At 35.2% G+C, this 16,560-nt stretch overlaps 1 protein-coding gene across 1 annotated transcript; it reads right to left on the bottom strand.

The window, feature by feature from the left end:
- Positions 1 to 361: 361 nt before the first annotated feature.
- On the bottom strand, positions 362 to 16,541 carry LOC110466443 (pre-mRNA-splicing factor SLU7-like). Its single transcript, XM_021522933.1, has 14 exons — positions 16,412 to 16,541; positions 12,169 to 12,402; positions 11,198 to 11,348; positions 10,359 to 10,439; positions 9,830 to 9,994; positions 9,315 to 9,509; positions 8,838 to 8,935; positions 8,468 to 8,535; positions 7,955 to 8,151; positions 5,332 to 5,436; positions 4,807 to 4,914; positions 3,713 to 3,793; positions 2,966 to 3,103; positions 362 to 2,171 (listed from the first exon to the last, which is right to left on the bottom strand). Exons 2-14 carry the CDS (start codon positions 12,333 to 12,335, stop codon positions 1,998 to 2,000), a joined length of 1,728 nt encoding a protein of 575 aa, XP_021378608.1. The 5' UTR covers positions 12,336 to 12,402; positions 16,412 to 16,541; the 3' UTR covers positions 362 to 1,997.
- Between the last annotated feature and the right edge of the window lie 19 nt (positions 16,542 to 16,560).

Below are 16,560 nucleotides of genomic sequence, written 5' to 3'. Positions count from 1 at the left end.
TCCCTTTGTATCAGTATCTACAGTATGTACATGACACTGTGAACACAACCATTACAACTGTTTATATAGTTTTACTATTTATATTAAATTATATTAAAACACTAAAATATTGAAGACTCCGACTCTGAGAAATAAAGAAGATGTTTGAATAGTTCACCAATTCTCATCCTTCAGATTCTTGTTTGGGCTCTCTCAATACAATGTGAACGAAGTACATCTACTGATGATGAGAGGAAAGATTTTGGCCAAGTAAAACGAATATACCCAGTCCAAAGCATTGTAACAGATGGGTGGTGACAATTGGAAAGGTCATTTGAATCTAAAGTTCAAACAAACATTTTATAAATAACAGGCTGAAGAGTGACATTGTAAATATTTATTTGATAAATTGATGGCAATGCTGTATGTATATAATGAATGGTCCATGAATGATATCTACAAAACCTCACGAAATATCATCTATAACAAAGACCTTCTCTCTGATAACAATAGATAATTCAGTGTCACTCTTAGTTCTGTTGTTACATTTTGTACAGTTCTAACTGTTCTTGTTTAAACCATATCATAGATAGTTACAATATTGTTTATGATTGTTAATATGACAAGCATAAAAGCTGACACTAAAATATGGTTGGTGACCCAGTATTGGATACCTTGTACTACAAATTTGTTTGAAAAGATAAATAAAATAAAATCTCTTAAGATAACTTACACCAGTCAAACACTTTCACACGACAGTAACTTTCAACGACACAGTCACTCAATAGCCATAGAGAATTATATATAAAAATCTTACAACTGCTCATCACCAACATTCCATATAATATTATCAGCTAAATTTCCAAACCCGATTTTGAGATTCCAGAAAAGTTATTTTTCATTTATTTTTTGAGTTCATATTCCTTAGACTCAGCAATACTCAAGCTTTTTAGAAACCAAACACCAGATAAACATATTGCTTGCTATAATCCTGTACTTTAAGCTGGCTTAACAACCTGAATTTGTCGAAAAGGAAATTTTCCTGCAGTGGAAATTATCACTTGTGTGATTAATGAATCAGTATGAAAACATACACTCACATACTGACACATTTCTGTGTGTATATTGCAGCAGTACTGCGGAGGTAAACATTTTCACACAGCAACTGTACATGTGTGAAAAATTGGTTTCCAAACTATTTACACAGAATATATCCACTTTTACAGAATTGTATATTTACAGTTACATTGTATTCAGCCCCAAAGAGAAATATTTACTTATGCACACCAGTGTGCATACATGTGTGTTACTGTATGTGTTCTAATGACTGAAATTAATATCATCCAAGATATTTCACACTCACTCTGTAAAACAATACACAGTTGCTGATGTTCATCCCCAGAAGACTATCATGCCACAAAATTTCTACTTTGTAAAAGGTGTGATGAAAATGATCTGTGTTCACGTTTATTTTGACTGTACAACGTTATCAAACAGAACACTAACAATGGTTCTGAATGCAATGAACACATTAAACTAATTTATAAATATAATTATCTGACTGTCAAAATTCAAAACTTTCAAAAAATAGTTCAATCAATAGCTGGCACTATGATGTTGTGGTATCTATGACGTCGTACTATACATGACGTGATCAAACACTGTGTATAAAGACATTTAAAATAAACATGACATGGAATCTACACAATTTTTCTTCAATGCCACTGATAAAGAGCAGGAGCCAGAAAATGTTCTACAAGTAGCATTCTATATTTCCCTTTGGAGTCTTTTCAAAGCAAAAGTTTAAAGTTCCATTCAATTTGTTAAATTTCAAAACAAATTTGTTGAAAAATTCTGTAAGGATATTTTTTTCAAAAAACCCCTATAATACATGTACTGAGTTTTATACATCTTCAAATTTAAAAAAAAATAAAAAAAATCCTTCAAATGTTAAGAATTAATTTTGTGGTCATCTGATATGCAGCCTTGTGATATTGTAATCATACATGTGTTGACTTTTAACTGAAGTTGGACATTGGGTCATCTATGCGGCGCTGTTTGAGTCGCCAAGCTTCCATCTCCTCCTCTGTGGGGGCTGCCTCGGCATACATGCTGTTGTAGGGACGCTTCCTCTCATCCATCCTCATAAACTCCTTCATTTTCTTCTGGTGATCCTCTTCTTTCTTTAACGCCTGATGACAAATATAAACACATACAGTAACTGCACATCTCACAAAATACTGATATCAATCAGGTAAAATTTAACAATTAATATCTACATTGTGTAATGTAAAATTTGCGAATTGTTATCTCCCTTTACACATTATATGTATGATGTACACATATTAGTTTTACAATTTTATTTAATATTTGATGATGTTGCTGGCAGAATAATTGTATTTTACTCGTGTAAAGTTCAGGGGGTCTGTGCATGAAAACATATCAGAAGTATGGGGTGGGCTTATCACCAGATATGAGTCTGTGTTTTACCGGCCCAGACTGGTAAAATTCTATTCATTTACAATTAAAGGAAAGATTTTACCATGATCTTGTTTTCTCCCACATTTTACAGGTACATTCCTATTTCAGCTAAGGAAAATACTTATTTAGGGTAAAACAGCTAACATGCTATTATCCTGAAAATGTCACTAGTACGTCATCACTTTATGCAGTGTTACCAGGGAGTATGGGTTCACCATTGCAACGTATTCCTATTGGCAGGGTTGTAGGAGATGTTTAATTATCACTCCTGTGTGATGTTGACACGGATCTAAACCCTATGGATAAGCTTTTTGACATGTAGCACTTTGCAAAAAAGACTTGTTCTGATATTCAAACAATTTTTTTCCCTGGGGGGGGAGGGGTTGAGATAGCTCTGTCTCTATAACACAGGGGTGATAGATTCTATCATTGCTAACAGTACAGTTCCCAGGTAGATGTATAAAACATTCAAATTAACTTTTAACTTTAAACATATGCTTCTTACCTCCTTCAATTTCTTTTCCTTTATTTTTTCTTCGTCCTCCTCTTCTTCACTGCTGCTACTTGATGACTTCTTATGTTTCTTCCTTTTCTTTTTCTTCTTTTTCTTTTTATCTTTTAATTTCAATTTTTCTTGGTGTTGCTACACAGGGAAATGCATATTTGAGAAAACCTTTTAGTATTTTCCATCAAATAATATAGAAATTGAAAGTAATTTTGTCAATGTTTAGGCTGTATGAATACAAGGGAATCAGTTAAGTCCATTTTCCATGAAGCCCATATGCATGTAACCAATTTAACCAGCATGAGCATTGAAAAGTTGCTATTCAATATGCATGTTTCCATTAGAAATTCATAGTTATTAACTTATTAGTAATCAAAATATATAAGTATTTCCTAATATCTGTGGTTAGAAATGTCTGTATCTTTATTATGATTTTTTTTTCTGGATTAGCCCAACATCACCTAAACCTTTACCTCTTCAATGGTCTGAAAAGGATGAATTTGTACAAAATTATGAGCATTTTTTAATGTGTATTATTTGACTGTAATCAATAAATAAGACATGCATGTTTTATTTTTGGTTTTAATAGTTCCAAAAGCATCAGTACTTAATGTATCATCAGGCCAAGCTCAGACTACCTCAATGAAATGCATACAAATCCCCTGACATTGGTGAGTCTTGGTGTAAACCGTGACAACCTATATAAAGTGTATACACATCAAAGACATAAGATCTCTCTCCGCTCACCTCTTGTAATGACTTTGGGGCTTCCTCCTCCTCCTCCTCCTCAGAACCAGCATGGTCTTGGTTCTCGATCATCAACATGTTCTACAATAGCATACAATTCACAGATTACCTTAATGGGCAACACAAAATCATATTGACAAACTTCAAGTACTGGGTACTGTATAACATGAAATGTCCGTTGTGTATAAACATTCCTGGTTTTCGTGGTTGCTATGGAACCACGAACATAAATACAACAAATTTGAATGATATACATGTTTACTGCTTGTTGATAAAGGATATCCACAAAAGTTTGTACCACGAAACGATCTAAATGGCGTCAAACCAGGAAGGAAAGAATCCACAAACATTTTGTGTTTTAACTTAAACAGTATATTCTTCAAATTTTTAGGAAAGACATTTCACTATAGCAGTTTTGGTATATTATATAAAATCATGTAGCATTGAGTACTTCATTTTTTTCTTTATTTCTAATAAATGTAAATCAACCACAATAAAAACAGATATAGAAACATCTCATTTTAAGCCAGAATGGACAAATATGAGCAAGAAAAGGTACTGAACACATGTAGATGTTTGGATATTGGTCAGTCAGAAATGATGCTACAAATAAACAAATCTACATACCAACTGATATTGAACATGCTTTGTATATTCTTCAAGACAAATGAAAATTTAATTGTAAATGTTCTTGAGACAAAACTTTAAAATATTGGCTCTGTGATGTTAAAGAAATATACAGTAAGATTTAAAAAGCACAAATCTTCTCTCTAAACAGTTCAAACAAATTTCAAAACAATCTGTACACAAATCTTTCAACACTAAAAATATCTCTAAATGCAACTGTAGTACAATTTTCTTTCAACAGTACAAATATCTCTCAAATGTTTACAAACGCTAGAGTATAGAAATCTCTTCAAACACTTAATAAACCTCTCAGTAGTATAAAAAATATCTCTCAACATCATAACATTATAACAATATTAACTGTTTTCATTAATGTACAAGAAACAAAGTACATTGTATTTAGCCCACACATCGAAGGGAGATAACTGAGTATGATATAGCTTGTAAGAGTGGCATCCTCTGCTTACCTGTGCAGCTACTTTACCGGCCTCCCCTGTACAGTAGGCCTCCTTGACTATTGAGTGACAGCACTTGTAACCCCAGCGTCCCTCCTTCCAGTGCGAACCCCATACACTCTGAAATTTAAATTGACATTAACCATTATTTTGTAATACTTTCTGCAATTAATTTTGACTTTGTATCAGAAGACATAGTTCGGTGCTGTACATGTTTCCAACTCGCTTTTTATTTTGGTTTAAATGTAATTACTGTAAATTTGCAGGTAAAGTGCGCAATCGCGTATAGTGCGCAGGTACGTTTTTGGGGTCAGATTTGAAGAGAAAAAAATTGATTTGTATAATTATTTTTAAAAATTAATTTGTATAATTATTTTTCACTTCGTATTAATGACAGTGATAATTAACATCTGTTTCTAACTCATTGTATGGTTGTATATTAATTTTTACTTTATTTACATCTGGTTCTAAACTACTGTATATACATGTATGGTTGTATATTAATTTTTACTTTATTTACATCTGTTTCTAACTCACTGTATGGTTGTTGTTGTACACATCCTCTTCATACTTTGAACGAACAGCTCCCTTCTCCTGGCCCTTAATGACCGTCCCATGGCGTGAGTACTCAACATAGTTCTCCTGCAAATATCCAAACATTCATCTTTATCGACAAATTGCATAGAAAGAATAAGACAGGAACATATATTCCAGCCAATATTTTCTTGACCTGTATATGAATCTCATTAGGGCTTACCTCCCCCAAAACAGATTTACCAGTACATATATATGGGATTGGACAATTCTAACCACATAATGGAAAAGGGCCAGTTGACATACATTTCTGGAGTTTTGACAGCTAGCAAATGAGTGTGGGCTGTACATATGTAACATTAAAATGTCCATCTCTACTTTTCTTTTGTGCTTTACACTTGCAAATATTGATATATATATTGATATATCTGTACAAATTTTACACACAGTGAAAGTTTCAGGTTACCTGTGCAGTTTCTATCTATACATGTATGTGCATTTTCTTTTTAATTCTTACAAACTATTACAAAATATTTCACACCTGTTTAAAGGACACTTTCTGCACACATTTTAAATAATCTCACTTGACACATATTTGTAATTAAAACTGTTTTGCTCCTTGANTGCTTTACACTTGCAAATATTGATATATATATTGATATATCTGTACAAATTTTACACACAGTGAAAGTTTCAGGTTACCTGTGCAGTTTCTATCTATACATGTATGTGCATTTTCTTTTTAATTCTTACAAACTATTACAAAATATTTCACACCTGTTTAAAGGACACTTTCTGCACACATTTTAAATAATCTCACTTGACACATATTTGTAATTAAAACTGTTTTGCTCCTTGATAATATACTGAACAAAAAAAGAAACGCACAAAGTTCCCCCCCTGCAGTAAACCTTAGCTGTAAGGAAATAATGGAATATTTGGTCAGGTATTACATCAAGAACGATCTCCCTTCTCAACAATCTACCCTAAAATCAGCCAAGCGTGACGATGTCATTGTGTGACTTTGTGAGCTTCTTTAGTCCAAATCACGCGGCGTGATCAAGCAAGCCAAGCCTTAGTTTTTCAAACAAATAATCTCAACGGATACTCTAAGTTCAGCCACATTAATTTTCCACGTTGGCATTTTGATTTCGCCAATGACTGAGATGCCACACTTAACGCAAATTCAGAGGGGTAGAGCAATTGCGATGTTGATGGATGGTCATAGCCAAACTGCTGTCGCACGGCAGTTTGGTGTTGGCCCGTGTACAATTAACCGTCTCTGTACATGTTTCCGTGCTACTGGGTTAGTTTCCGATTGTCCCAGGAGCGGTCGTCTGCTTGTAACAACTGCACGACAAGACAGGGCGATTCGATTGTCGCACTTGCGCAACAGATTCAAGACTGCTGTAGAGACTTCGTAGCATACCTTAGGTACTCATGGCAGACCCATTAGTCCTCAAACTGCCAGGACCCGCTTGCGTGCCGAGAGAATCATTGCACGCCGACCTTATGTCGGGCCACCTCTGACACCACGGAGGCGGCAAGTGCGTCTTGACTGGATGCGCAGACATGGCCCGAATAGGTTTGGGATGTGTCGATGGAGGCGTGTGATGTTCACCGACGGGTCTAGATTCTGTCTGTAACGCTCAGACGGACGAAAAAGGGTATATCGCAGACGCGGTGAGCGTTTCGCCGACACACACGTGGTTGAACGCGATAGATTCGGTGGGGCTTCTGTAATGGTTTGGGGAGGCATCTCCCATGGAGAAAAATCCCCCTTAGTGGTCCTGGATCAAAACCTCAATGCCGTTCGATACAGAGACCAGATCCTCCAACCACATGTCCTTCCACTTCTCAGACGTCATAACCTAATTTTCCAGCAAGACAATACTCGACCGCATGTTGCCAGAGTCTGTCGTGATTTTCTCACGGCAAACAACGTTCAGCCTCTGGAATGGCCCCCATATAGCCCCGTTGTCTCCCATTGAGCATCTGTGGGATGAGCTGGACAGGCGTATTAGGAAACGTCAAAAAAAAAAAAACTAACCGCGCCCAGTTGATCGCAGCGCTAGCATTAACACAAGAATGGAACAACATTCCCTTAAGGCGAATAAATGTTCTCATGAATTCAATGCATAGGAGAATCCGTGCAGGGATTCGTGCAAAAGGTGCCCACACCTGGTACTGAAGTGTCATTTTGTTTTTCGCGGGTATCCCACTTTGAGTAATTACTGATGACATGAGTGACGTCACACAGGTTTTTCCTCAACAGTATTGTAAAGAGTAGACTTGTCCCTTCATATTGATATAAAATTTTGTACAAATTTCCTAAAATATCATAGGCTATTGATTGCATAATTTAATTGTGTGTTTCTTTTTTTGTTCAGTATATATAAGCAATAATAAGAAATACGATATTTATATACTGGGTGGGAATGTTATAGAATAATTGTCCCTCTGCACCAGGAACACCCAGGTGTACTATTGCCAGAAGTTGAAGACTAGATTGTACATTTGGGTATTGTTTATTACACCTACTGTGTAAACAAAGTTCTGTTTTTCAATTGTGCCTCAATTTTATCAGATTCAATATTATCGGACCCTTCCAGCACCTCTAACTTACAGTCTGGGCCAGTAATAGCTGTTTGGATGGTGCCTCCAGGTGTTCCTCCCCTCCATACTTGGCCAGGATGCTATCCTTGGCTGTCGTTTTGAAAGTGTCCTTCCTCTTGTCTACCTCCTTAGACAAAAGCTCCAGCTTGGTGGGGTCAGCCTGGAGGTGGACATCAGTTCCGCTCTCATAGGCATCCCACGCAAACACTACATACAGAATTAGTGTCATTATTCAATTACTGCATGTTTAGGAACTCCAGCTCCAGACAAAACAAAATACTTCTTAATATCCCTATTTCTATAGCCAACAAACTTAACTTTGCTAATAGGGCTTTAACACTACACTGGGCTTTTGAGACTACAGCTTCAATTGAAGCAGTTATTTTTTAATTAGCATTTAATTCTGCAAAATGTAAGTCAGTTTTCCCCCCTTATAATTGACATTTAAGTGAAAACAGTTTTTTCCCCTTATAATTGACATTTAGGTGAAAACAAGTCTTTCTTTGAAACTTCTGTAACTTACCTTGCTTTGTTGAGAACTCATGAGCATCACCGGAGAATCGCACGAAGTTATCACCAGTAAATTGAACCCTACAAGAAAATGAACAGTAAATCAACTGTTTCACATCTATAATAAGTTTGATGAAGATCTTTACCTAAGAAACCACTGTACCATCATCTAACAAAATTCAAAATTCAAAGCATTTGTGTGAGTTTAACAAATTTTTCAACTAAATGTGACAGCAAGGTACATCATGTACTGTAATTGTTAGTTTTAAATTTATAATACTGATCCTCACAACCAGATCAATATACAGAATACTATAATAACTGATTACAAAAGATTGTGTATGCACCAGACTGGTTGTACTTTGTTGGACACGTATACTCACTCAGATTGGTCATGACTTGTTTTTTCAAATGGATTTTGACGCATGGATCTTGTTTTCGGATCGTAAAAGGCTGAGTTAGGATCCAAGTTGTACAAATACTGCAAATTAGTAAAATAAGAAATGATGTCTACAATTTAGTCAGTACTTGTCGAAAGAGCAGTGAGAATGTATGTACATCCGTATATATAAATAGTTATGTTCATTGCCTAGTTCCAGATATTGCCTCTCAGGACCACATCATTTCTCACCACACAAAAACATTTTAGTCACCACTCACCAGTAAGTGTATGATATTAGCTGTCGAAAGGATACCCGGGTTTGTAGCTCATTTTGAAAACTTTAACAGTGCTTGTTTACAAAAACTATGCAAGTCTAAAGAAAGGCAAGAGCACCTTAGAGGAGGAAGGGAAACCTAGGCTAAAACACACTTTTATTTCACCAAACATCCAATTCAAACATATTTGTAAACAAACCAACCTTGGCGGTGTCCTCTCGAATACGGAGATTTCTGACTGTAATTCGCTGCTTGGTTTCAAACTTCTGTCCAGGCATGTCAACATCATCAGCATATTTATCCTCATCCTCACTGTTGTGAGCCCTGCCCTCCTGCTCCTCTCCCTCCCTCGCCTTGAAGGAAGCATCTAGTTTCTCCTCCTTCAGCATACGCTTTGCCTGCAGATCAAAAATACAATGATAACAATTGTACATGGTTCTTGGATGATAAAGGCAATGAATTGACATTTTACTAGTTAGGATCAGACAGTCTCAATGAGCCAGTATGTGGTTGGCTCAAAGTATTAAGATAGAGAATATGTATTGTATTGTATGTTTGTATTTAAGTTCCTGTGCTACCATGAATGTCTGTTTTATCTGGGTTTCAAACTGTCCAACACTTGGTGCTGATGTTGATTTGACAGTACAGGAAACACACATCTACACTAAACATCTAGAGATTAGTCAACGATACACAGAGCACTGAGCTGACAGCATACCTCCTCTATTCTGGCCCACTCCTCATGAATCCGCTGATGGTCATCCGGGTCGTAGCCATTCCATCGATCCCTCTTCCCATTAAAGTCATGCTCCAGAATCGGAACAATATGCTCATCTGGGCCAAAATTGTCTCCAGAAAACTTTGCACCAACTTTTCTAGGTCTCTATTGTAAGAAATGAATAATCAATTATTCTATAATCTTGTTCTGTTGAAGTTGTCAGGATCATGAAAATCATTTAATATAAATTGGTAAGAGCATTTGAGATAAACAGGCTAGGATATTTGTTATAAAATGTTTAGCCTATTTCAGATGAACAGGTTTGCCAAACCAGTTTGTCTTAAATACTCTTATTTGATATTGAGAAAAACAGGCCCAGGTAATTGATGTTAAAACCAAAGATTAAATACAATATGTATCAGAATGAACTGCTATGGGACAAACATACATTGACTTTGACATAAACAGGGTTTTAATGCTACATTGTATTTATTTAGTTATAATAACTGTGACATATATATGTTCTTACCTCAACGCAATCTTTCTTTTTATGTGTCAGAGCGCCACAGTTTTCACATGCACCCTTCCTGTATTTTGTGGCAACAGAACCCTGTTTAAGAACACAGTATAAAAGAAAAATAAATTCAACTTTTTTGGTTACCGCTTATCACTTTGCTAATATAAAATCCTCTATAAAGCAACAAATCTGACCCATTAGCATATAAATTGGCCAGAATTACCCAAGTGTAACACCAATACACATGAATGCAGTGTTTATACTTCTTCGTACATTGCCCACTGCCAGATTAATTTGAGAAATAATTTTGATTGACTTGCATCAAGTATAACTTATTCATAATGTATTGAAGTGCAAAACCCAAATAGCATTATAACAAGCTGTTACATTTAGACTAAAATTAAGTTATTGCTAAGCAACAGGTGTGTAAAAGTTAACTCATACATCTGTATACAAAAAAAAAAAAAAATATACTCAAAAACATTTTCATCAATTTTTTTCAAACTCTTTGTGTCATATAAAGTGAAAAAAAATCCAATGTTATTTCTTTTTCTGTCTAAGTGACTTTGAACAAGTAAATGATTTTTATATATTGTCTATCTTGACAACAATTTTTTTAATCAATATCATGTGCAAAGTGAACTGCCTTCCTCACTACCCAACTATTCTATTACAAATGAGCCAATGAGATTGAAGTATGAATGGAAAGTAAACATCTTAAAGCTGTTAATAATAGTTTCATCGCGATACATATCATACCAGAGAGCAATAACATTGTCTCAGAGAGTCCTTCTGGAACATAACATAAATGTTTAAGAATTTACAAGAGATAAAATAAAATGGAATGATACCTCTATAACTCCCTTCTTGAAGAGTTTTCCAAGTAAGCTAAGTTCCTTGAGTTTCTCTGGCTGTTGGCGCTGATGTTTGAGCGTGGCTGCCTCTGCTCCAAAGTACCAGGGTGCCTGCATGATGTACTGAGGGATGTGGGGATTGATGTCCCTGTAATCATCACAATGGCATATATATGAGGTATATGGAAACTGTGATATAATCAAACAAGTGTACCGCGGGGCGGAACAATATACACCCGTCGAATGCCATATAGTGTTATATTGAAATAAGATCTGCATCATTCTAAGAGTGGTTAGCTGACATGCTAAAAAAAATGTAGAAGAAAATATACAGACAAAAAAATCAAATACTGAAATGAACAAAGAGCAATAACTTTTGCAAAAATCTTCGAATCAAAATTCTTTTAAGGGAAACACAACTTCATATCATGATTATAATGTATATCAAGTTTCAAAATGATCTGTTTAAAAATGTAGGAGGAGATTGCCGGACAAAAATCAAATACTGAAATAAACAAAGGGCAATAACTTTTGCAAAAATTGTCGAATCGAAGTTCTGTTAAGGGAGACACAACTTCATATCATGATTATAATGTAAACCAAGTTTCAAAGAGATCAGTCGAATAATGTAGGAGATTGCCAGACAAACAAAAGTTTACACCGGACAGACAACCCCATACCATATTACTTCGGTCAAATTTGACGGGCGTATAAAAATCATAACCATTTACTGAAACGTGTTTAATTTCAAATCCTTATAATCCTGTGTTGAATTTTGTGCTTATCACAAAATTACATTTAAGCTAACAATATACTAATTACATGTAAAATTTTGATGACTTCTCTTTTAGGCATACTGGTAAAATATGTATGATCAATGAACATTGGTCTCTAAGATGATATCAACGAATCAGTCCAAAATTAGCACTATTTATATTCAAAAACTTGTATACTGCTGTATTACAAACCTGCCCTCTTCATCCTTCATGGCTGGAGCTGTTCCTGCCTTCCTCATCTCTTCCAACTCTTTTTCCTTCCTCCAGTCCTCTCGGGACATTTTCTGGGGCTCATTCTCCTCCATCTTGGCCTTTCTTGCCACCACAGAGGGTGGCAAGTTCAAGCCACCTGTCGCCATGGTTACAGCAACACTATGGAGTTCTCTCAAATGCTGCACTAATTGTTCCTTTGTTTGGATTCAGTTTCTGCAGATGAAAAACAAAACAACAAAATAAACAGCTGAAGTAACGAACAATTTCACTTTAATAATACATTATGTAATCAGGTTTAAATTTGTGAGATTGTAATGTGTAACACAGTTAAGATATTGATCACTGTGAATACTAACTACTATAAGTATTACATGGCAGCCCAGTTTTTTTCTCACTTTTTGTGGGAGGATTCATCAGCTATTTCATACATGCAGCTAAAATTTTCAACTCAAGATTGTAAGAATTACTGTTAGTTCCAGACTAGAGACAAAGCTTATTGTTTTAAAAGATCAGAGTGTTTTTTCTCATCCTATTACCCTCTGAAACTATTTGAGATGCCTCCATATATACACATGCAGTTATCAGGTTACTATATTCGATCACTTTTTTTTAGCAAATTGCACCAAATCAAACACATATTACAAAGTTGTTTTTAGGTTAAATGTATTGTTACTCGTCAAATATGATTTCATTCTTTTGTCCTTATCCTTCTCCGAATGATCAGCTTAAAGCATCGATATGTCATGTGAAAATAACACTGTACCGTGCATGCTTTCAATGCTGCATACAGTAGTTTTATAAAATAAGTACTAAAACCTTATTTTTATAGGTATGTATTCCCTTTCTGCGTATTGCAGAGTTATCTTCTCTTGTGAGCAGGTATTGATTGTTACATCATTGGTTTGTGAGAGTAACGTCATCAATTTTTGAGAAAACGACGTAATTTTCTCACACCAACCAATGACGTAACAATCAATACCTGCTCACAAGAGAAGATAACTACAATACGCAAAGATGGAATACCAACACTACAGCTGGGTACTGAAACATCTAGGATTCCAATTTGAAAGGTAAATCCCCACTCCCCTCCTTAAACAGGGAGTTCTTACAAAGGATAATGGATGATCTCTTAATCATACTGTCATGATAAGGGACTGTCTAAACACTCTAGATGTTAGGTAATCAGTAGTTTCAGTAGAAATTCAAATGGGGTACCGAGGTTTTGGTACTCAGTCATTTTGGTACCAAGATGTTTAGTAATTGTTTCCCGTAAGTTATTTTTGGTACATCCAAAAAGTCGTTTCGATATTTTATACGTTTTGTTTTTCACTTGGACTCATGTTTTAACTTTGTACTTTGTTTGAATTATGAGCTTGTACGTGTGTTGCTGATTTTGAATTTGAAGATTTTCCAGCATTTTTGGTCTTTACACAAAAATTACAGAAACATCCAACCTGAGGCACAGGTGTTCGGGTTCTGGAATTTATGTGATATATATGTGTATTGCACATGAATTATAGACGTTTTGCCCCAACTTTATTTCACATTGCCCCAATTTTCAGTTCATTACGACCAAAATATGACAACCATATTACGACCCAAAATCCATTTCATCCCAAAACTCTTTATCGCCACAGCCGCTACCAACCTATATTGAACGAGTTCTGATCGTAAAAAAGTGGCGGTAATAATTGCCAGTTTCACTCAATTGGCATTAATTTTTGTTTTTAATTTTCATATGATGGTTTTTTAAATATTTTTGTTTGGATGAGTTATCAGTTTGCGTATTGATGAAAGAGATTGTCAGTCAATTTGTGAAAAATAAAACATATGCCCAACTATGTGCCATCACATGCACATAATAAGCATTTTGGCCCGGGCTACATCAGTTGGGAAGCAAACATACTGTTCTTACCCTAAACATTTGGCATATCAGCATGAATATCAGCTATTTCAAATTTTCCACGACGAAGAACAAAACTGATTAAGTTGGTTTGAAATATTACATATATACGTCTCCGGTAGAATGTAACTTGGCAGAACACAATTTTATTTTTTACAGTTATGCTTTTTTTTAATTTGTTAATTAAAATAATACTTATGTGGAAGAAAGAGTAGATCTATATACAAATATAAGTACACACTCTCTTTTGCAACACACATAACAAAATGGATATTGTTGAATTTTTTTCGATCAATGACATGCATGTATAGAATCTAATTATCTTATACACTTATCATATTATCTAAAATATATAAATAGATGCCTAACATACAATTACATACTATATTCAATTCAATTCAATTCAACTTTATTCTCTTTCACAATACAATGTATATAGAGAAACATATTTACAATATAATATATAGTAATTGTAGTGTTCATAGCCGGTAGTACACAGTACTGTTTCATAATATATACACATTTGTATCGAGGAGGTAAAATATCAATCTAATTAAAATTATATCTTCACATCGCTCCCGTTTACTGATATGTCGCGTTGAAGATCTAACAACATCCCGTAGAGGGTCATGTTCAGTGACCTTTGCATTAACCAATCAGATGAGAGCTTACGCATTTCTGTAAGTGATGATGTAATGATTTCGGAACACACTTGCTATGATAAAAGACCGAGAGGTGTCAAATGAGCATCGAAAATGGCGGCGCCCATGTCTATCTACAAGACAACGTTTGTACAATTTGTGGATTTTGTTTGAAATAAGATAGACTTCCTCTTCTGGTGATGTTGTCGTTTAAAAGTTTAACAACCTGAAACTAAAATTAACCAATGACAGGTTTCGCAATATTCAAACAATCACTGGGCTACGAGGTGTCTGCATTAAATGCTACAGGTCCTGCTTTCTGATTGGTTTAAAGAAAGAGTTATGTCGCGTTTTGATTGGCTTGTTATAAATACGATAATGTATTCATGTTGACCTCTGACGTGACCCTCTACGGGATGTTGTTAGATCTTCAACGCGACATATCAGTAAACGGGAGCGATGTGAAGATATAATTTTAATTAGATTGGTAAAATATTGTTATATTCTGATAAAAGTACAAAGTTTCTTCAGTGTTTTTATATTAGTAGTATTCATTAATTCATAGAACTTAATTACATTTGGTCTCGTCCAAAAATATTTATCTATATAGATATGGTAAGTTATCGATTTATGGCACAAGAGTTATGTCCTACATATAAACATCAAACGAATGGCAACAGATCTTATTATTATAATTTTTATCTTTACGAATATAACATAAAAGCAGAGACGTATATGACATAATATAATATATTATCAGTGACGTATACATCTCTGACAAAAGGTAGATATTGCACTTTAAAATTTGTCAAATAAGTGACTTTCATTAAAGAATTTTTTGGGGCGAAATAGTTGGGGCCTTATGGAATTTTGGGACATATTGGTTGGGGCGATATGAATCAAATTTGGAGCGTAACAGCTTGGGGCGTAACAGCTTGGGGCATTTCGGCTCTGGAGAAAATCGTCTGACACCCTCGCACATCACTGCAATATGTGCCCGAGCACCTGTGACCTTAGACTTAGGTAGGGCTGAAACATCTAGGATACCTACAGCCATGTTGGAAAGTTCGTCTCAATTCCGATACAGGTCAGACGTCTAAAATTGTGGAAATTGTAGTAAACATGGCGGCATCAGTAGTAATACTATATTTGGCCATGCAGGCCATATATAGAAAGGATAATTAAGATAGCATCATGCAAAAGCAGAAATTTTACATTGATGAAAAATGAAAATAAACATCTAAATGTATGCTTTTTGCAGTCAACATTACCATAAACTTTAATGTTTTATGCGATTTTGCTTTAACTTAATAATATAGCTAATATAGGTCTTTGTAGCTATAACTTATAGCTCAATCGCGATCGGCAGAGTGTACTTGACCTGTCATATGAGGAGTGAATTATATGTAATCTTACACTTACAGATTACCCTTTTTGATTTTACTCCATTAGTTGCCATAGGACCGCTTCGTAGCTCTGACGACGCAATACATAAAAAAAATCTCTCGTCGTCAGAAAGCTACGTTACAGCAGCTAGAAACATCATCGATCAGTCCCTACTAACTCTACTGTAGTCTTCCAATCTGGCTATTGAAAAAGTGTAGTGAACGCGTCGTGCAGTGTGCCTACTGACCTAGCCTTCTGTGCTAAATTTATGTGTCAACGGTGTATTCCTTACCTAAACAGTATTGTACTGGTGAATTACATAATTGAGCTATGGCATAACTACTGTCCACATCACTCCATCAGGGCGACTTGCTTCAATCGTTGAACGTTGAACGACGAAGTTTTCCAGTAAGCGTCTTATTGACAATGATCAAAACAAAA

Source organism: Mizuhopecten yessoensis, unplaced genomic scaffold, assembly GCF_002113885.1.
Source record: "Mizuhopecten yessoensis strain PY_sf001 unplaced genomic scaffold, ASM211388v2 scaffold11133, whole genome shotgun sequence".
Taxonomy (NCBI): domain Eukaryota; kingdom Metazoa; phylum Mollusca; class Bivalvia; order Pectinida; family Pectinidae; genus Mizuhopecten; species Mizuhopecten yessoensis.
Note: the sequence above shows the minus strand (reverse complement) of the source record. Positions and strands in the feature narration are given on the sequence as shown.

Excerpts from the sequence above, each read along its gene's own strand:
- LOC110466443 (XM_021522933.1), bottom strand. The coding sequence starts at position 12,335 with ATGGCGACAGGTGGCTTGAACTTGCCACCCTCTGTGGTGGCAAGAAAG. Across the intron at positions 8,152-8,467 it reads TGAGTTCTCAACAAAGCAAG|TGTTTGCGTGGGATGCCTAT; the intron begins GTAAGTTACAGA and ends TTCTGTATGTAG. Across the intron at positions 2,172-2,965 it reads AGGAAAAGAAATTGAAGGAG|GCGTTAAAGAAAGAAGAGGA; the intron begins GTAAGAAGCATA and ends ATTTGTCATCAG.